General features: G+C 25.1%; 1 protein-coding gene across 1 annotated transcript; it reads right to left on the bottom strand.

Annotated features, from left to right (window-relative positions):
- Positions 1–14,499: 14,499 nt before the first annotated feature.
- On the bottom strand, positions 14,500–16,723 carry LOC127283119 (uncharacterized). The gene is made up of 6 exons (XM_051307802.1): positions 16,603–16,723; positions 16,195–16,527; positions 15,792–15,984; positions 15,250–15,686; positions 15,062–15,183; positions 14,500–14,556 (listed from the first exon to the last, which is right to left on the bottom strand). The coding sequence occupies exons 1-6, from the start codon at positions 16,721–16,723 to the stop codon at positions 14,500–14,502; spliced, it is 1,263 nt and encodes a 420-aa protein (XP_051163759.1).
- Positions 16,724–18,026: the final 1,303 nt, after the last annotated feature.

The following is an 18,026-nucleotide window of genomic DNA, read 5'->3' as shown; positions in this document are numbered from 1 at the left end:
TTAAAATTGAAAACAGTTAATATTATGTAAAGTTAAATTTTAATAATTAAAAAATAAAAAATGGAATTTTTAATTAAGAAAACATTTTAAATACTAATATACATGGGTCATTCCATTACATTTCACCTAAAGTCGTTGCGGCCTAATGTTTAAAACAGCTGATACTTTCAGAAATAATTCTTTATGGTATTTAGGAAACAAAATAAAAAAAATTAATCATTAAAAAATAGATAATTAATCGATTCTAAACAAGAACAATAAGATGCACCACGTGGAGGTAACCAATCGTGCACCCAGAAAGAATTTTAATTTTCATTAACTAATGCATTTCATTATTTTTTTTAAGTTTGAAATGATTTTTGATTAAATTTCTGTACATCAAATAATTTTTCTTTGGCCCTATACCAATGCACCAATTTTTCCAATCAAAAAAACTACTTTCTGAGTGAGCATCTCAAAAATCTACAAAAAATTTAGATTAAATGATTCTAAAGTTTTACATTATAATAATAAATTTTTTTTTCATGAAAAAATTCTGGACAACTTTTTCTAATTATTGAAAAAAATTATTTTTTTATTATTTAAAAGTATTTAATTATTTGGATAAAATAAATGTAAATTATATTAATTTTTATGAACATTGATTTTATTTTACTATTTCTTTTTATACTTATGTTTTGAGCTTCTTAAATTCATTTAAATTTTTTTAGACAAGCTTTTACCATAAATTTTGACAACTTATTATTCTCCCATTTTTTTAATGTTTCCTCGTCAGTGTTTGATCAGAATTTAGTTTCAATTCGTAGGCTTTGATAAAGTTTGCTTCATTAATTTTTTGTCCAATTGACCATAGATTTCACAATTTTTTTGAAGAATAATTATGATTATCAAAATATTTCTGAAAAATATTAAGATATAAGTATTTCCACTTTTCATATTTCATAAAATAAATATTTAATTTTTTTTGATGAAAATTCCTCTAAAAAAATTATTTAAAACAATTGTTATTTTAAACAGTCTTATAAAAAATTAAAACAGATAACTTTATAGATTACTAATAAATACTTCTCTATATTTTTATACTCAGGAACCTATGTATAGGATTACTTAAAAAAATTACAGTTGCATTTTTTCTGCGAAATGAAATAGGAATGATTTTATATTTCTTTATAAGACGTCATATATGATTACTGCAAACAAGAGCTCCGTCAGGGTGACAAAATCTCCTGACCACCACCCTATCATCTTTATATAAGATCGCCCTAAAACCACCACCATACCCTATCATATAACACACCCGACCTACACAAAAATGATGGGATGATAGTTCGAGGGATTCTGTCACCCTGACGGAGCTCTTGCTTGCAGGAATCATATATAACATCATGTCTATTTAATTTCTTATATAATTCACCTATTAATTTTTTATGTAATCCTATACATAGGATACTGAGTAGAATATGAATTCATATTTTTATAATATAATTTTCAATATTCAATCTCTTTCAGGAAAGAAACTTAATGTTTGCTCTTCAATAATTTTGAAAAAATGTTTTCTCATTGATTGTGCATTGTTAGAATAATTGACAAAACAAGGGTTTTGATTTAGTACAATTGATGTTAAATAAGCTGCTGCATATACTCCACATGAACTATTATCAGGTTGCTTGCTTTTTAAACTTGTGTAACGTCCGGTGACGTTATCATCTTGAAAATATGAAATTACTTGATTTTATTATATATATATTTTTTCTCCTTTTAAAAGATTATAAGAAAAATTTATGGAGATATATTGGACTTTCTTAAATCTTAAGAATTAAAATCAATATTTATATCTTTAGCTCAAAAATCAACAAACTCCAAGTTTAAAGAAATAAAATCATAAAATTCAAAAGTAAGAAAGTCCAATATATATACAATGATTGTTTCCGAAAAATCACCTGGAGAGATCATATCTCGTGGTGATTATGGGACTCTGAAACCCATTAAGCGGCCCCTTTTATGATCTCTATTGTGCTGATTCCTTTTAAATTTAGAATATAAATTCCTTTATATATTATATATAGTTTTCTTCTCGGTATAGATAGAAAAATAATATTAATATTTACAATTTAAAAATTAACAACAATAATTTTTGTAAATAAAATATTATTTTCAACCTTACATTAATAAAATATTAATAAATAATGTAAAACTATTTGAAAAATATTAAATTTTTGTATCTTTTAAAGTTAAAATTCAATTATTTTTCTTTTTATAAAAATAATTGTACATTATAAAATATATTGTTTATAATAATTTTTCCTTATTATTTATAATTAAAATAACTTTTACATTATTTATAAATAAAATAATATAAGAAAATAGTTTACATTTAATAAATTGTAAATGTATAACTTTTTTAAAATTAATAATTCAAATTTTTAAAAATTAATTAATTAAATATATCGAATATCGATAATCGATAATCGATTGTTGATCGATATATTTCCTATACATAAAAAATTTAAATAACTTTTAGTTAAAATAAATATTAATTATAAAAAATAATATATAGGGAATTTTATACATTATTATTAATAAATTATTATAAAAATAATCTAAAATTAATAAATAAATAATAGAAATAACTTTTATTAATAAATAATGTGTAAAGTTCAATATATAATTAAAAATTAGATTTTTTAATAAAATTTGTAATTAAATTTATAGGAAATTAATTGTATTGCTTAATATTAACATAAACAATTATTGTTAATTAATTAATAGTATAAAAATATGAAAATTGTAGAAAATAAGAAAATTTTCCAAGAAAAATTATAATTTCGCCATCTTTACGGAAATGTCGAGTTAAGCCCCCTCTTCAAGAGCAAGTTATCTCACTCAAGACACGCCCTTGAAACTTCCCTATTTTCGAGGGCTGGGACTTAAAGACCCAATCCTGACCTAAGACAATAATGCTTTTTCTTCATTTTCTTTTAGTAAAACCAATCATTAGATTTTTCCAACCTCTTTTTCCACCACTTGAAAATTTTTATTTCCAACCCTGAATTTTGGGGAAGGGACAATTCTTTAAAAACAAGAATTCTTTATAGAAAAATTCAGTTCAATCAGTTCAAGCAATTCAACTAGTTCTTTCAAATCTTATTTCTTTTCTTAAAAACAATTCTTAAAAGTTCGTGAAAGTTTTCTGAGTTTTATTTTCTTTTATATCAAATTTTAAGTGTTCTAAAATTAAAAACTTTTAAATTCTTTAAAAATTTAAATTCAAATATTCAAGTGTTGCCGCCATATTTTTTCTGGAAAAGTTGCAGTTTTTCTTGGACAAATTTTTGAAACATATTTTAAATAAAAGTAAGTCGAAAAGAATAAAATTATGATTTATAAATTCTTTTCACTTCTTAACCTTTCTATCAATTCCGACAAATTCTGGGGCAAAATGTGCCTCGTTATTTTGTCAAACCATTTTTAACAATTTTTTAAATTTACCTTTCCGAGAAAATTAAGGTGCAAAAATTTGTGCATCAAAATTTTTCTCACGTCCTTTTAAATTCAATTCCTTATTTTTCAACAAAAATTATTACTGAAAATTCCCGAGTTAGTAGACGAGAGTCTAGACTCAAAAATTTAAATTATATAGGATTTTTTAAATAAAATATTATATAAAAAAAGGAATTATTTGTGTTATATCTTCGGACGTAACATAGATAAATTTTTGGAGGCCCCGGAGGGATATTTCAGTGAAAATTTTTGTTCTTTCTTTATATTATTTTCGTCTTGATCGTAAATAAATAAATTATTTTTGACAAATTCCAAAAAGTTTTTATAAAATTTTGGTAAAAATTCTTAATAAAATCTTAAAAATTCTTAAAAATCTTAAAAATTCTTAAAATTTTAATAAAAATCTTTAAAAAAAAAAAAATCTTAAATTTATAATAAAAATAATAAAAATTCTTGAATTCTTAATGAAAATCTTAAAAATTATTAAAAATTCTTAAATTCTTAATAAAAATCTTTAAAAATCTTAAAAACTATTAAAAATTCTTAAATTGTTAATAAAATTCTTGAAAATTATTAAAAATTCTTAAATTGTTAATAAAAATCTTAAAAACTATTAAAAATTCTTAAATTGTTAATAAAATTCTTGAAAATTATTAAAAATTCTTAAATTGTTAATAAAATTCTTAAAAAATCTTAAAAACTATTAAAAATTCTTAAATTGTTAATAAAAATCTTGAAAATTCTTAAATAAATAATAAAAATCTTGAAAATTCTTAAATAATAAATAATAAATCTTGAAAATTAACTATAATAATCTTTGAATTCATTCCTTCATTCCGTCCATTCATTCATTCCGTCCGGACCCCTGCTGGGTTTTCGGTGACAGAGAAAAGAACAAGTTATGGAGAGAGAAAGATATATCTTTATTTTGCAAATGAGGGTTCACTTGACCTGCAATCTTTTAAAGAGGATTAATTAATAACTCTGAGGACCCAGGTAATAATTTCTTTCTGTCTTTATCACGTAAAAAAACTATAAAGAAAGTCTAAAACTAAATAGGTAACGCATACCTTTCTTTCTTACACCAAGGAATATAACATAAGTACTTCTTCGTTTAACATTGCGTTTCTCTATCTAGACAATTCAAAATGGCATAAGAATATCTTCGTCTAAAATCTTAATCTTCTTCCTTTTTGTTTTGAAAATAAAAATAAATATATATATCTATATATATATATATATGTGTGCATACCTGTATTAGAGTCCCTGAAAATTTTAATAAAAAAATTTAAAAATTATTACCTAAGTTCTCAGAGTTAATCCTTATCAACAAAGGTTCTATTATCTAAGGGTATTGTTCCATGTAATAAATGGGAGAAAAGAAATTATTACTTGGGTCCTCAGAGTTAATTCTCATTGATTATTTAACAAAGGTTCTATTGTCCAAGGGTTGCTTTTTTGTGGTAATTAATCCGGGGTTTTAATACAAGTGTATATATATGTATATATGGTATCTGTAATGAACTACTGATTAATCATATAAGAGTGTCCTTTTGCACTTATTGGCTGATCAGTAGTTACTCATTCATAGTTCTCTCATTCTATTGGATATTGGTAGTTGTATTGGATAAAAGGCAAAATTTGTTATATTGAATTAAAGGCAAAATTGGTTATATTTAATAAATGGCAAAATTTGTTATATTGGAGAGAGTGAGCGAGAGGATTAAAGATATTTAGATTTTCATGAATCAAAAATAAAATTAAACGAAGTATACTATGGCCAACATAAAAGAGTATGTTATTTTGAGTGATGAAGATTTAAAAATTGTTAAAAATAGAAATAAATTGTTAAATGACATGCATATGTACAAATTTGAAGATTTATTAAGAAAAGATTCCAATTCTTTTTTCAATATGCAAAGTACTTATACTTTTATAGCCTTAATGAGGGGTGTTTAAATGTGCATCAAATGAAATATTTAATTAGATTGTTCCCTTTTAAACCAACAGTAGTTTTTGTAGTTGTTGATCAACAACCTTTTGGTAGTGTTGAGTGTGGAGTATATGCAATAGCATTTGCAACATCTATATTTTTTAACGTAATGTCAAACAGCGTAAATTATGAAACTGATAATAACAGAATGAGAAACCATTTAAAGTCAATGTTTGAAAATAATCGCTTAAATCATTTTCCGTCAATAAGAACGTCTCACAATAGGAATTCGATAATAGAGAATGATTGGAACCGTCTTTTCATAAATCGAGCTCAGGAACTTAAAAATAATATTTTGAACCCTTGTTCTGTTTTAATACTTTTCCCAGCAATAATATTAACAGAGTTCTATTAACACAATATTTAGAAATTAAACATTCTCTAAATGACACTAGTGAAGAGAAAATAATTCGTACAACTAATAATAATATGAACAAAATTTCACCACTTGAATATTCAGAAATGAAGTATTTTCTGAGTGAAGAAATTGATAAAAAGATAATTCTAGGAATTAAAGAAAAGGGAAGGCAACGCGCGAAGTTACATATGAACAGAAAATAATTAGACAAGAGAATGGTAGATTGAGAAAACGTAATCGTAATGAAACAGAAACAGAAATACAAAAGAAAGAACGCAAAAAAAATTTGACTTGCAAAAAAAGAAATTATCTATAGAAACTAAAGATGAAAAGAAAATACACAAGGATAAAAATTTGGCATGTAGGGAAAGAAAAATATCAATGGAAACTCAAGATGAAAAGAAAGTGCGTCAAGAAAATAATTTGTCATGTAAGAAGAACAAATTTTCTACGGAAACGGAAGATGAAAAGAAAGTGCGTCAAGAAAAGAATTTGGCATGTGAAAACGATAACCGAAATAAAAAAGTGTAAGAGATGCAATAATGTCTTAAACTTTTCAATAAAAGTAAGGTTCCACAGAATTATTTAGGTTTGATGAATGTAGAATGTAAGTTTTGTTATGTGTTACATTTTCTGTGTGAGAGACCGTCACATAGATTATTTAGTAGTTGCTGTCATAAGGGAAAAGTAAAGTTAAGCGCCCAAGTAGCACGGAATATTGGTTGATTGTAACATTGATATCAAGTGGGAATATTCCCGTGACATTCAGGCGATATCATAATGTCTTTACGGGGACATTCCTCGGTGATATTCACGTGTGATTCGTATGATATTGAGGGAATATTCCCGTGAAATTTGTGTGATATTGAGTGAATTATTCCTCTGATATTGAGGGAATATTCCAGTGATATTAATAAGATAATTTATAAAATTCTAACAAAATTTCAATTTTTTTTTATTGATTTATTTGTTTAATTAAATATTCAAAATAAACAACATTTTAGAATTTTCTAAATTACAGGAATATTGTCTCAATATCACAGGGATATTCCCTTAATATCCCAGGAATATTTTCTTAATATTGCGTGAATTTCACGGGAATATTCCCTCAGTACCATACAAATATCACGCGAATTTCACAAGAATATCACCGTAGAATGTCCCTATGAAGCGGACATTATGATATCGCCTGAATGTCACAACAATATTCCCGCTTGATATCACCTTGACATTCAAGCAATATTCCGTGCTCCTTGGGTGGTAGATTTAATATGAAGAAATTTTTTGTAAATTTCTAATATTAAATTTTTTGAAAAAAAAGAAGTGAATAAAGATATGGTTAATGCACACGAGCAACGTAGTCGGCCGCTTGCGGACGACAAAGTTGCTAGTTCTTAAATAATAAATCTAAATCTTGACAATTCTTAAATAATAAATTTAAAACTCGAAAATTCTTAAATCTTGAACCTTAAATTTTACAACTTAAATCTTAAATTTTTTTTTTTCTTGAATCACGAATTTTAAATTTTACCATTTTTAAATCTAGATACTTTTGGTTTGATTTCTAATGAATTTTTCTAATCTCTTCTCTTATATTTTTTTTATATATACGCGCCATTTTTAATTTGCATTATGGACTATAGTCTTAAACCAATAAATTTAATTACATTTAAAAAGAAATCGGACTTCGTTAATAAAAAGATTCAATTTTTCAAATAATTCCAAAAAAATATGAATTTTTTTTTATAAATAAAATTTATTTGTTTATAAAAATGGAGTTAATAAAAAATTATTAAATAAACTGTATTCTTTTATATAAGAGTAAAGCATAAAAATTCTACTCTCATGGGCCCTTATAGGGTTCCCTTTGTATAATAGCTAGGTCGCGCTGCCGCGTAACGCCGTCAGTACTTCGTATACCTGCCGCGACTCGAGCGTTATCTCGCGAACGCAAAGTCCCTCGCGGTTTTTAATATCATTTTTGATTTTTCTATCTTATGAATAATTATAAAAAGTAAAAAAAAAAAATTAATTATTTAAATAAATTTTATAATTAATACATTCTTATAAAAATCGTGTTGTGGATGCTCGTGACTCTCGCTGAACGCGTTGTGTGAGGGGAAACAGACCCTTAGTAGTTAGACGGCTGACTGGGTCAGCCATATACCGGCCATTACTACCACCACTAGTCGGCCATATTGAATATACTCTAGTAGATTCGCCCTACCCACCACCAACTCACTTCGACTTCCGCGCGCTATATCACAAACGCGACGTACCTTACGAATTCTAATAACATTTTTGTAATTTCCAAATCTTGATCTTTTCTTTTTTATAAATCAAATTCTAAATGAAATTCAAAATACTAAATCAAATTATGAATCAAATACTAAATTAAAAATTCTAAATGGAAATCAAAATTACTAAATCAAAGAAGAAGAAAAAACAACTTCCAATTCAAACTCTAAAAATAAATTCGAAATCGAATTCTAAATTAAAATCTAAAAACAAATTCTAAATTCTTTTCCTATTTCTAAAGTTGAATTCAAATTCTAAATCTAATTAAATTTTTTTTAAAATTCAAATTCAATTAAATTCTAAATATTAAAACAAATTTTACAATTATTTATGAACAAATTTTTTATTTCTATCCCAAAAGAGGATAACAAAGTTTTATGAACAAAATTTTTTTTTATGCCCAATGAGGATTTTTATTAAAACAAAATTTTTTATATTCCCGTAGAGGATCTTATATATTCTTATTAAGAAATCTTATTTTTGAATATTCCCAAAGTGGATATATTTTTTTTTATATATTCCCATCGAGAATTAATTTTTAATAAAATCAAATTACTAAATTCTTATCAAAATGTTACAAAAAATATCAAATTCTAACAAAACTAAAGAAAACGAAATCAGAGAAAATTTAAAAAAAATTCAAAACTAAAAAAAAAAATTTTTTTTTTCTCGACTTACACATCAAAAATGTCATATCTAAATTTTTGTCAATATATAATACCAAATTCAACAATTTTCAAAATGAACATAAGAAATAAAATAAGTTAAGTTTTATTAATTTTCAGATTGACAATTTGTGATTCGTTTATTACAATGTAATATAAGGTATTTAAAACCAATTATATTTCTTTTGAATGAACCATTTTACTATTTCTTCTTGTGATACAAATTTCTTAATAAAGAGTTTCTTTTTCTACTAAATTTAATAAAAGAAATTTAAGAAAAATCTAAACAATCAATTTAGAAATTGTAATGATAATTTGATTTTATTTAAAAAGATAATAAAACATTTATTGAATATGAATAAAAGATTGTTAGATATAATCAAGTAATTATAAATTTTGGAATGCAAACACCGTGATAGCTTGGTGCATTTATGAAAATAAATCCTGTAAAAATTTTAAAAATTGGTATTCATAAATTGAGGTTCGTTTCCTCCTTATCGCGCAGTAATGTTTGTAAAACAATTTTTGTTGTTATTTTGTTTTTTTTTTTTATTATTTCAAATTCAGTAAGATACATGTTTTATATAAATGATTGTGTATAGATTGTGCATAGGCAAGGTTGCATTTCTTAATGAATAAAGTTTCGACTACTTTCAGAGGCAAGGTTGCATTCGTTAACAAATAAAGTTTCAATTACTTTCAGACACAACAGAGATTTTTATCTCATACGCAATGAAAATTTTTATCTTTAATTTAAAATCAACTTTTCTAAATCAGAAATATTAAAGTGAAAAATTATTAAAAGTATATAATAATTAATATATTGAATTGTAATGAATAAGAACACATAATTGATTAATAAAAAATAAATAAACAGGACATATAAACAAAAGTTAATTTTTCTTTTATTTTAAAAAAAAAAGAGAAATTTTTTTTTATTCTTGTAAATTAATATTTTTCTTATATGTTACAGATTAAACTAAATCGAAATTTATAAAAAAATATCAGAAATTTTTTTTTACAGTTTCAATTAAAGGAAAATTTTGCATTATATAGAATCAAAAAAGAAATTTAATAATTATAAATATTTGTAAGGATTCTCAAGAAAACCAACACCATTATAAGGAATACAACAACTCAACAGTAATCAACAATTTTTGTAAAATCAAGAAATTCAACAAAATTTTGTACAATTCTGAATAGTATTAAGTTATTTTGCGGTCAATTATTAAAAATTTAATTTATATGTTAAGACTAAAAATCATTTTTAAAAAAAATTCAATAATTCATAAATTGTAAAAGAAAAGTAAAATTAAATAAGTTGCAGTTGCAAGAGAAATTGGTTGTATTTTAAATATGTATAAGTTAATAATCTGATTGAATTTGATCCTTATCGTGAAGCAACTGTACATTCAACACATATCAATGGCTAACATATCTGGAAAACAAGCAGAAGACGTTTTATGAAGATTCTATACCTTTTATGTCTCTACAACAATTAGAAATGAGTTTACAATATACTCATAATTCAACTTCCACCAAAAGTTAACTTATTCCGAAATGCATATAAATTCGGACATTAAAATGAATCTATATTTAAATTCATTAGTTAATGTGTGACAACAACCATTAAATATATCATCATCTAACAAAACAATAATGGAATTATTGTTTTAAAACACGTTAACCAAAAGTCAATTTATCAGAAATGTTATCAACCAAACATTTCATTCCATCAATTGGGAAAGAAAAATTTGTCAACTAAAAGATACATACTATCTTTTAGAAATGTTCCAGAAACAGTATCAAGAAATTCGTCTATTGAAAATTCGCCTACACCTTAATCAATCATTATGATTAAGAATATCTTCAATTTGCATTAAATTCTTTCTGACTTAACAAAATGCTGTTTGTCATATAAGCAATTCTTAAACAACTGAAACAAAATCTTTACTTTCTTATATTATTATTATTTGATATAAAAAAAGGGTTTATGTAGCAAAACTTGATTATTTCTTAAGGTTATGGTCACTTTTCGTCTTGCATCCTCAAGTAACCATTTTACGGTGGGGGTGTAACGTCCGGTGACGTTATCATCTTGAAAATATGAAATTACTTGATTTTATTATATATATATTTTTTCTCCTTTTAAAAGATTATAAGAAAAATTTATGGAGATATATTGGACTTTCTTAAATCTTAAGAATTAAAATCAATATTTATATCTTTAGCTCAAAAATCAACAAACTCCAAGTTTAAAGAAATAAAATCATAAAATTCAAAAGTAAGAAAGTCCAATATATATACAATGATTGTTTCCGAAAAATCACCTGGAGAGATCATATCTCGTGGTGATTATGGGACTCTGAAACCCATTAAGCGGCCCCTTTTATGATCTCTATTGTGCTGATTCCTTTTAAATTTAGAATATAAATTCCTTTATATATTATATATAGTTTTCTTCTCGGTATAGATAGAAAAATAATATTAATATTTACAATTTAAAAATTAACAACAATAATTTTTGTAAATAAAATATTATTTTCAACCTTACATTAATAAAATATTAATAAATAATGTAAAACTATTTGAAAAATATTAAATTTTTGTATCTTTTAAAGTTAAAATTCAATTATTTTTCTTTTTATAAAAATAATTGTACATTATAAAATATATTGTTTATAATAATTTTTCCTTATTATTTATAATTAAAATAACTTTTACATTATTTATAAATAAAATAATATAAGAAAATAGTTTACATTTAATAAATTGTAAATGTATAACTTTTTTAAAATTAATAATTCAAATTTTTAAAAATTAATTAATTAAATATATCGAATATCGATAATCGATAATCGATTGTTGATCGATATATTTCCTATACATAAAAAATTTAAATAACTTTTAGTTAAAATAAATATTAATTATAAAAAATAATATATAGGGAATTTTATACATTATTATTAATAAATTATTATAAAAATAATCTAAAATTAATAAATAAATAATAGAAATAACTTTTATTAATAAATAATGTGTAAAGTTCAATATATAATTAAAAATTAGATTTTTTAATAAAATTTGTAATTAAATTTATAGGAAATTAATTGTATTGCTTAATATTAACATAAACAATTATTGTTAATTAATTAATAGTATAAAAATATGAAAATTGTAGAAAATAAGAAAATTGTCCAAGAAAAATTATAATTTCGCCATCTTTACGGAAATGTCGAGTTAAGCCCCCTCTTCAAGAGCAAGTTATCTCACTCAAGACACGCCCTTGAAACTTCCCTATTTTCGAGGGCTGGGACTTAAAGACCCAATCCTGACCTAAGACAATAATGCTTTTTCTTCATTTTCTTTTAGTAAAACCAATCATTAGATTTTTCCAACCTCTTTTTCCACCACTTGAAAATTTTTATTTCCAACCCTGAATTTTGGGGAAGGGACAATTCTTTAAAAACAAGAATTCTTTATAGAAAAATTCAGTTCAATCAGTTCAAGCAATTCAACTAGTTCTTTCAAATCTTATTTCTTTTCTTAAAAACAATTCTTAAAAGTTCGTGAAAGTTTTCTGAGTTTTATTTTCTTTTATATCAAATTTTAAGTGTTCTAAAATTAAAAACTTTTAAATTCTTTAAAAATTTAAATTCAAATATTCAAGTGTTGCCGCCATATTTTTTCTGGAAAAGTTGCAGTTTTTCTTGGACAAATTTTTGAAACATATTTTAAATAAAAGTAAGTCGAAAAGAATAAAATTATGATTTATAAATTCTTTTCACTTCTTAACCTTTCTATCAATTCCGACAAATTCTGGGGCAAAATGTGCCTCGTTATTTTGTCAAACCATTTTTAACAATTTTTTAAATTTACCTTTCCGAGAAAATTAAGGTGCAAAAATTTGTGCATCAAATTTTTTCTCACGTCCTTTTAAATTCAATTCCTTATTTTTCAACAAAAATTATTACTGAAAATTCCCGAGTTAGTAGACGAGAGTCTAGACTCAAAAATTTAAATTATATAGGATTTTTTAAATAAAATATTATATAAAAAAAGGAATTATTTGTGTTATATCTTCGGACGTAACACTTGCAAATCTAATGTTTTCAATTTTTAAATTTGGATAACGTGCTTTAATATATTTTTTTTCTTCGGGCATTAAATCTTTATATGTGTGTTTATTAAAGTATAGACTGTCGTAAATAATAAGATGTGAACCATTATAATAGCAGCAATGCCAATGATTGCTTGATAAGCCACCAACAATTTGAACGTCTTTTTCATTTTCAAAGATAGCATCAATATTTTCAGGTCTTTGTAAATACAATGTTGATATTGTTTGAAAATTTGTATTTGCACGTACAATTTCCAGAAATTTATCAAGAGAAATATCTTCCAACCATGAGTTTTTAGTCAAGACATTTATATTAATTTGATTTAACAAATTATAGTCCACAAATACTCTATTAAATTTTTTTTTTCATCATGGCACTGTTCTTTATTATCATTTTCACAAAAAATATTAATGTCGTTAATTTGTAATATATTGTCAAATGAAATAATGTCGCTTTTGTCTTTTGAATTTACGATATTTGTCAAATTATTATTCAAATTTATTTTTTTCACATTATAATCAACATCATTTGTACTGTCATTATCGTAAGAGAAGTCAAGTTCTTCAAATAAACAACTGTCTTTATTACTATTATCATCACAAAGCATGTCAAATTCAACATATAAAGAAATACTTTTGTCATATTTAATTTTCAATTTGTCTTCAACTAAAGCAGTGTCGGTTTTATTGCTTGAATGTATTGAAGTGAAATTTGCGTCTGAAACTCCAATGAAAATAGGCTTATGATCGGAAAAAATTGTTTCATAAACTCCCGCCTTAAAACTCATGATATTATTTGAAATAAAGATAACATTAATTTGCGTATTAAAATTGGTAGTTGTTATGCCTAAGGGAATTGCTCTTTTAAAGTCATTTTTATTTAAAAATTGTTCCAAAAAATTGTTTTCAGAAAAACAATCAAAGTTAAAATCACCAATAAAAATTTTGTTTTTGTTAATTTCAAGTTTCAATAAAATTTTATTCAAATTATTTTTGAACATGTTAGTCGGTGTACTCGGAGATTTATAACCGCTAATAATATTAAAATCATTGACCCTTATGCAAAACATATCAACATGATGTTGAGAACCACATTCAGATCTATTACTTTCAGTAATATGATCTATTACATCAAATTTTAATTCTTTTTTAATAAAACATATTAAACCCCGGGGTAATTTATTGTCAATGCAATCAGATCGAACAGCTGTTACAAAGCCTGGAATATTGATACAATCTGTTTTAATTAGTCGTGTTTCCGAAAAAATTAAAATATTTGCCTGCATAAACCATGGATCAGATAATATGTGTTTTAAATTTTTTGAAATTGACAGAACGTTATTGTAAATGATCTTTACTTTATTACCTGGAATTTCATGAACGTATGATAATTGTAATTTTTTTTTTGAATTTAATCTTTCCAATTCTTGCTTTAATGAATTATCAATTTTGAATTTATCTATACAATTTAAATCATCAAAAATATATAAATCTTTTAAAGAACGAACGCGACTGAAAGCTACATAAAGTATTTGCCTCGATACTTTATAGTTTTTTCTAAAATCTACGCACACTTTATCATACGTTTGTCCTTGACTCTTATGAATTGTAATTGCTTCGGCTGGAACAATAGGAAATTGTTCGCGAATTATTTGATACCTTTCAGTAAATTTGATTGGAATTTTGGTTTTGAGAATGGGTACCCAAGTTGCATTCAGATTATTAGATTCCATGTATTTTTTATATGAACAACGAATTTTTTGTCCTACTCTACTGTCATTAAAATCCATCCAAACTATTGTCAAAAAATTGTCATTAAGATTTTCAGTCACGTACTTTAAAACACCGCAAGCACCATTAACTAATCCGTCTTCTACGTCCACGTTAGAAGTGATCATGTATTTAATTCCAATTTTAAGTAATAAGGAATATATTAAACCCCCACATTCAGATTTGTTTTTTAGATAAGTTAATAATTTATTTTTATTAGAATTTTTTTGATTATTTGAAATATGGTCCACAGCCTTGGATGTAAATGACTTTCCATTTGAATCTTTAATTTTTTTATTATTGTATAAATCTACTAATTTATTTTCAGTATACAATCTTATTGCATCATTGGGTACCTCATTCTCATTTTTTACTAATCTTGACGAAAAAAGTTGTTTATCTTGTTCAGTTAATTTTCCCATAGCCAAATTACAAAGTGCCTGGGTAAAAAATTTGTCATCTTTTTGACGCATAATTTCTGTCAATTCAAAAAATTTAAATTCATCCCAAAGAATATTACATGAAAATATACTTAAAGACGAACTGTTTGCTGGCATGTATATTGGTCTATCCATAACAGGTGGAAGTTGATGCAGATCACCGACAGCAAGAACTGACATTCCCCCAAAACTTTGATCTACTCCAGTAATTTGTCTTGCCCGTGTATCGATACGGGATAGAAGTGTACTACCAACCATTGATATTTCATCTATTACTAATAATTTTACGTCAATCATTTTTTCGCGAATAGTATTTGCTATACTAGATGATAAATCAGGCATACTTTGGTTACATTTTGAAATAGGTAAAGCAAATGCCGTATGTAATGTTAAGCCATTAATTAAGAAAGCTGCTTTTCCTGACAATGCACATAACATTACCTTAGGAGTGTCTTTATTTATTCCCGGAATTTGATTAAAGTAGTGTGATACCAATTGATAAATGCAATTTATCACTTTGCTTTTGCCAACTCCAGCAGAACTACTTAAGAATATTTTAAAAGGAGTTTTGTTAGTTTTTATACAATTTAAAACATGCATCGTAATAAGTCTTTGTTTAAAATTTAATTGATCTATTGACTCTAACATTATTTCTTTTTCTACTAGAGTTGGACAAGTGATTCTCGTTTTTTGATTGTAGGAATAACCATTTACATTGGATTGACCGATAATATCTACTTCGTAATTTTGACGAATTGGAACACTAGAATTATTAATTTCATTGTCAGACTCATTATAATTTTCAACTTCTTGAACTGCCTTTTCAATGATTTCATCATCTAGTATGTTAAATTTTATTTTGTTTTGATTTATTATTGAAAAGTTTTTATGGAATTTTTCTTCTACGTTACAATTTTCCACTTCATTACATTTTATTCTCCAAGGAAAATAGAGCAAAATTTGTTCTCGGTAATAATTATAACTGTCTTGAATTAATTTATAATTTCGATATCTAATTAATTTAAATTTTTTGTTTTGTTTAGTAGCACACGTCAATTCTGTATCGATATCATCTCCGTTATCATCTTTATCAGTGCCATTATCATCATCACTACTTTCATAATTTTGATTCACTTTTTTGATTTTTGGTTTATAATTTGCCGCGAATTCAGCCAAACAAATTGATTCTAAGTTTTTGTCTCTTTTAGAATATCTCTCAAAAATATTTTGATAAAACACATCAGTGGAATCATTTTTTAAATTTTCTAATTCTGATTTAGATTTTAACATCCTTACACGCTGTTCAGAAGGAACGGTGTTTATATAAACTTCGGCAATACTGCATCTAGTTAATGGCATTGATAAACAATGATAAACGGCTTCTTGAGCGGATAAGATATTTCCATTAATAAACACATTCCCGATTTTTCTAAATTTATCTCTTAGAGACAAATTACCGTTTTGAATATCTAACGCCGCTTCTCTTAGTAATTTATTCAGACCTGCATCAACTTTTGTAATATAGTTTGTCATATAAGAAGCACAAGAGTAGGGATCTAACACAAATTGAATATCCATATTGGATTCTATTAAATTTAATATCGTCTCATTATATGGATTGATTGCTACATCTTGGCTTCTTCTTTTCAAAAAAACTCGAGGTGATTTTAATGAACTTCTTATTGCCAATATGTAATCTTCTTCCGAAATTTTTAAAGTATTTAAAATTACATCAAATGGTTCATATCTCACTTCATCAAAAAATGTTTTCATTAATTCTTTAATTTTTTTTAAATTTTCTGACGATTTCTTTATATTATTTTCTTTTTCTACATCTGATAAAGGATCTAGAATCATTGTATTTTTCATTACAAACATCGGATAACGAAATCTACATTGATTCTTATTTTTCCGTCCTTTATAGCAAGTAGCTTTGTGTTTATGTCTTTGAAATGTCATGTAGGGGTTTTTAGGATCGTATTTACAAGTTATAAACATATCGATAAATTTTATGCAAGATGTTCGTGACTCTAAATCATGATCATTTAAAATTGGTGCATTTTTGCAATAATAAACACCGTGAGAGTGAACCGATCCTCTCGCTTGAAATTCTCTACGTTCGAAGAAGTCTGTTACGTAATAGTTTTCAAAGGGACCGTTTTTATTTCCCAAAATTTTCGTTATTTCTAAAAATCGATTTTCAATATATCTGACACAAGTGACAGGGTCTTCACGAATTAATTTGGTTTTTATATGCATATCAAGATTAAGAGCTTGAATTTTACTCAAACTTTTGCCGTGCTTAATTTTGAAAAGTATTTGTAATAACTCTGTCCATTTAATTTCGCTAGCGGACAAAGTTATAAAAAAAGTGGGAACACCTTTCTGTCTAATCAAAGACATTAAGTGTTTTTGTTTCATTTGCCAAAATGCAGGTGAGGATCTGACTAATTTTCAAAATCGATACCCCTCATCATGTTTAATTAAAGAATCAATTATTGATGAATTTTTAGCCAAATTTGCATTTAAATTGACATTTTTTATTTTTTTTAAACAAATATTTAAGTTAGATAACACAGATTTTTCTAATTTACGTTTTGCCATGAAAAGAAGTCTTATAGAATGACAAGATCTCCTGTCACTTCGTCGACATTCAGATTTTACGCGTTTTGAATACGTCAGTTTATTGTCAGTGTCAAAAGGATAACCACCAAAAATTGTCGGAAAACATAATTCGTCAATATTGTCAATTAAATGCCAAGGTTTTGGAAATTTTCCTTGACCAGGAGCTATAATTTTTACGGCGTCACAAATTTCTTTATTTCTGTCAATGACCAAGACTTCATCATTAACTTCAAATTTATCAGATTCTAGATGAACT

Source organism: Leptopilina boulardi, unplaced genomic scaffold (assembly GCF_019393585.1).
Source record: "Leptopilina boulardi isolate dan_hultmark-lab unplaced genomic scaffold, ZJU_Lbou_2.1 LbouV2_308, whole genome shotgun sequence".
NCBI lineage: Eukaryota > Metazoa > Arthropoda > Insecta > Hymenoptera > Figitidae > Leptopilina > Leptopilina boulardi.
This window is presented reverse-complemented; position numbering and strand designations above follow the sequence as displayed.

Bases quoted from the DNA above. Each gene is read 5' to 3' on its own strand.
- LOC127283119 (XM_051307802.1), bottom strand. From the start codon at position 16,723: ATGGATATTCAATTTGTGTTAGATCCCTACTCTTGTGCTTCTTATATG. The intron at 15,985-16,194 runs GTGCTACTAAAC...TTAACATACTAG, and splicing joins TATCGATACAGAATTGACGT to ATGATGAAATCATTGAAAAG. The intron at 14,557-15,061 runs GTACCCAATGAT...CTATTGTTCCAG, and splicing joins TAGTAAAAAATGAGAATGAG to CCGAAGCAATTACAATTCAT.